The 3,614-nt window shown below is 35.4% G+C and overlaps 1 protein-coding gene across 1 annotated transcript; it reads right to left on the bottom strand.

Moving 5' to 3' along the window:
* Positions 1 to 975: 975 nt before the first annotated feature.
* Positions 976 to 3,379, bottom strand: LOC116135831 (receptor-like protein 33). The gene is made up of 4 exons (XM_031421545.1): positions 3,342 to 3,379; positions 3,091 to 3,245; positions 1,969 to 2,264; positions 976 to 1,518 (listed from the first exon to the last, which is right to left on the bottom strand). The coding sequence occupies exons 1-4, from the start codon at positions 3,362 to 3,364 to the stop codon at positions 976 to 978; spliced, it is 1,017 nt and encodes a 338-aa protein (XP_031277405.1). The 5' UTR covers positions 3,365 to 3,379.
* Positions 3,380 to 3,614: the final 235 nt, after the last annotated feature.

Below are 3,614 nucleotides of genomic sequence, written 5' to 3'. Positions count from 1 at the left end.
GTCTTTTATTACTATAAAATATGCTAATGACCCGTGAAACACAGTTTCAAATTTCTCAATTCTTGTGTTAAACTGACAGTCAATTTGGAAAAAGTAGCTTTGAGAACTTTGCTTTCTTCATATAATTTGCAGGTAATTTCCTGGAATGGTGCTCTGCCTCCAGACTTGAAAGATATTTCACCGTTAGAGGTCCCACAGTGGACTTCTAAGTCAATAAAAGGATAAATGGTATTTACACTCATTAAACTATTAATTTTTGACTGTTAATTTGAATAAATAAAGTCTGGGAGAAAATGAACATAATACAATGGTTTCATTTTCATATGCAAAATCAGCTCATCAACGAGCTTGACTTAAAAAGTTTTACCAAGAAATTAATTAAACTTAAAAGACAGTGCAGACCTCGTAGGAAATGACGAAAAAGTCCTCATCACTCTTGATAATTCCTGGGAAATATTAGGCTTAGAAGAAATTGGGAAACTGGGTTGAATCACGGTTCTTAAGGCACTGGACATTTCAAGAGAATGCAGTGGCATGGTAACTGCAATTTTGACAGTTTCAAATGTATTAAGACCGAAAAATTTAGACTACTTTGGAATTCTATATGTTGATGATATTGAAGAATTCCCAATCATTATATTTTTTTTTTTTTTTTTTTTTTGGGGTTTCCGAATGGACATTGTTTTTCTTTTGTTGAATTAGTCCTGGTTAAAACTAGGGGCTAAAACATGGTTTATCAGCAAACTGTGATTGTTCCAAGATGTGCTGACTAAATTAGACCATACAATTACAGAACCTTCTGTCTATAAGGGCAAAAGGGTTTGTATAATTTGAAGAGATCCGGACAATTGAATTTAAATTCATAAGAGAAAGAACACTGAGGCAGAAGGAGAAAACAGTTTGCTATTGCTAAAGTCGATTACATTATGTATGGCTGATACATGATTACCAAAAGGAGAAAACTACTTTCAAATACTAATTTCTTCTTCTTTTCTGTTTGTTTTTAATCCTTCTCACCGTTTTGTGGGAATTCCCTTCAACTACGTTTACAAGCCATTGAGGCTTTCCTGTTGTAAACACAAGACATCCAATAATCAATCCAAACCCCGTCCCACATCCATAACCCATCAACACAACTTTCCAACCAAAATCTTTATTAGAGTCTGTATCATCCTCAATATGAGGTGGATAGGAAGGGTCGCTGCATTCTGTTAATGGAGGTCCACATAATCCCAAGTTTCCTTCGTACGAATCACTTGAGAAGGTATTGAATTGGTTCCCTTGAGGAATAAGTCCCACAAGTTGGTTATGTGACAGGTTCAGCACAGAGAGAAATGTCAAATTAGTTAACTGCCATGGAATTCTCCCGCCAAGTTTGTTTGAAGAAAGGTCTAAGGATTCGACTCCTTCCAAATTGCCCAACGATGGAGGAATCTGACCTGTAAGACTGTTTTGAGAAAGGTTGAGGTGATTAAGTCTCGAAGCTTTCCAATTACTTCTGGAATCTGACCATGAAAGCTATTATTTGAGAAATCAATGGTACAGAAAATAGTAAATTTTCACTAGTTTAACCTCAAGCTTTTTCACTACAAGCGTCACTGAATCATCATAATACCTGTCTCCCATATACGGAGGCTTCTTTTTACACTTCACCACTAACACTCATCATGATTTCATATTCTCAAAAACTCACAGGTAAAAACCATTAAATGTTGTTCGAGATATCAAAAATTCTCAACTTAGAGAAAGAAGTACACGGGCTTCAGGATCCGTTACAAGACCGAAAATTTATTAGAACGAAGAACAAGAACCTGTAATGCCGGAAGGCTTCCCAACCATTTTGGGAAGGACCCGTTTATGTTTTTATTTCCCAGATCTAGACTTCCAATTTTGTACAATTAAGCAAAGATGTTGGGATTGGCCCTTTCAATTCATTGCCATTGAAGTTGAGGGTCCTCAAGTCATTACCCTTGCAAATAATCCAGAATGGTGCCTAGAACTATTCTCCTGCAGATCCAACACGCGCAAACTGTTGCTGAAGTGTCCCAAGCATTCTGGAATGGTACCCGTCAAGCTATTGTTGGAAAGATCAAGAACTTCAAGGGTACTCATATTGCAGATTAAATGAGGTATTTCTCCTGTCAGATTATTGTTTGATACTAAAAAGACTTTCATGTCAGGTGGCGGAACTGGAATTGGTCCTTCGAACAAGTTGGAACGAAGGTCAAGATATTGAAGATTCTTCCATGGAAGTTGTTTGACGCCTGTTACAAGTTGTAGGAAACATATATGTAAAATTGAATCAGATCTATAAACTCTAATAAATGTTTGAAAATATATTTGGATCACGAATCAAAGGCACACTTAAGTTTCTTACAATTTTCCAAAATATATTTAACATGGTAGTTGTAAGATCAGTTAAGTTGTCAGCAATATGAACAATGGTAATGGCATCAACTCAGCCACACCGTTCTGAAGATAATAGAACCCAGGAACTTCCTTTTGTCTCAGCCTATGTTTTCTGGAATTCTTGAGTCAGTTGACTATTATAAGTAATTTTTTTCACACACCGATTCTCCCATAATCTATTTTTATATTCGAACTCAAAAGTAACATGAGTTGTTTTTCACAATAGAAATCTGCTTGCGATTAGTAAAATGCCAAAACGACTTCCAAATAATTTATTATTTTAAAAAATAAAATTGCAGCAGGCAACTGTTATCATTTGCAACCGCCAACTGGCCATCGAAAACCGGCCACCAATATCGGACAATATCACCGATGGGCGTCCGACAATATTCTGAAAATTATTCTTAATAAATTACCAAAAAAAAAAAAAAAGAAAAAAAATGTAAACTACAGTTTATCAGGCAACCTATAACTTTGGGTTATAACTGATTAATTTCAAATGCACCCTGATTCCTAAATAAATAAATAAAATTCTCAGTATAGAATTTACATAGATAAGAAAAAAGGTCAAGATATTGAAATATGAGTGATTAATTTCCAAAAGACATAAATATTACAATTTTAAGTGCAATTAAATCAAATTGTTAAAAATAATAAAGGAAATAAAGATTGTTATCTTACCAACCGTTTTTGGCTGCTCATGAGCTGCTTTAAGAGTTCTACGAGGGAGGTCGGAGTCGGAAGAGTCAAGGCGATTGGAAGGATCTTGATTAAACCTTAAAAGATCTTGTTTCTCACTCTTGAAGAATCCCAAGTCAGATCGTCCACTGCAGAAGCTACTATTGATGGTTAAAAGGGCAAGTAACACAATAAAAAGAATGGTTGCAGGAGCAGCAACAATACTCATGGATTCTTTCATTGTTTCTACTTACTTACTCAGTCCTTCTTCTACCATAAATATGATGAATGAGCGTGTAAAACAATCTCATATTTCTCAGCTTGCGTGTTGACCTGGCAACCAATTTTCCAAAGTAGGTCCAGAACCTCATTTTTCTGCAAAAAAGTTGAATGGAGCTCTCCTGGAATATTGCTATGGGTCAAGGTTTTAAATGTTTACAGTTGTTCTATGTCCCACCGTGTACTCCTATGGCAATCAAGTCAAGTCAATTAAAGAAGGAATATAATTGCGGAATGAAAAATTCACA

Source organism: Pistacia vera, unplaced genomic scaffold (assembly GCF_008641045.1).
Source record: "Pistacia vera cultivar Batoury unplaced genomic scaffold, PisVer_v2 Contig303, whole genome shotgun sequence".
Classification (NCBI taxonomy): domain Eukaryota; kingdom Viridiplantae; phylum Streptophyta; class Magnoliopsida; order Sapindales; family Anacardiaceae; genus Pistacia; species Pistacia vera.
This window is presented reverse-complemented; position numbering and strand designations above follow the sequence as displayed.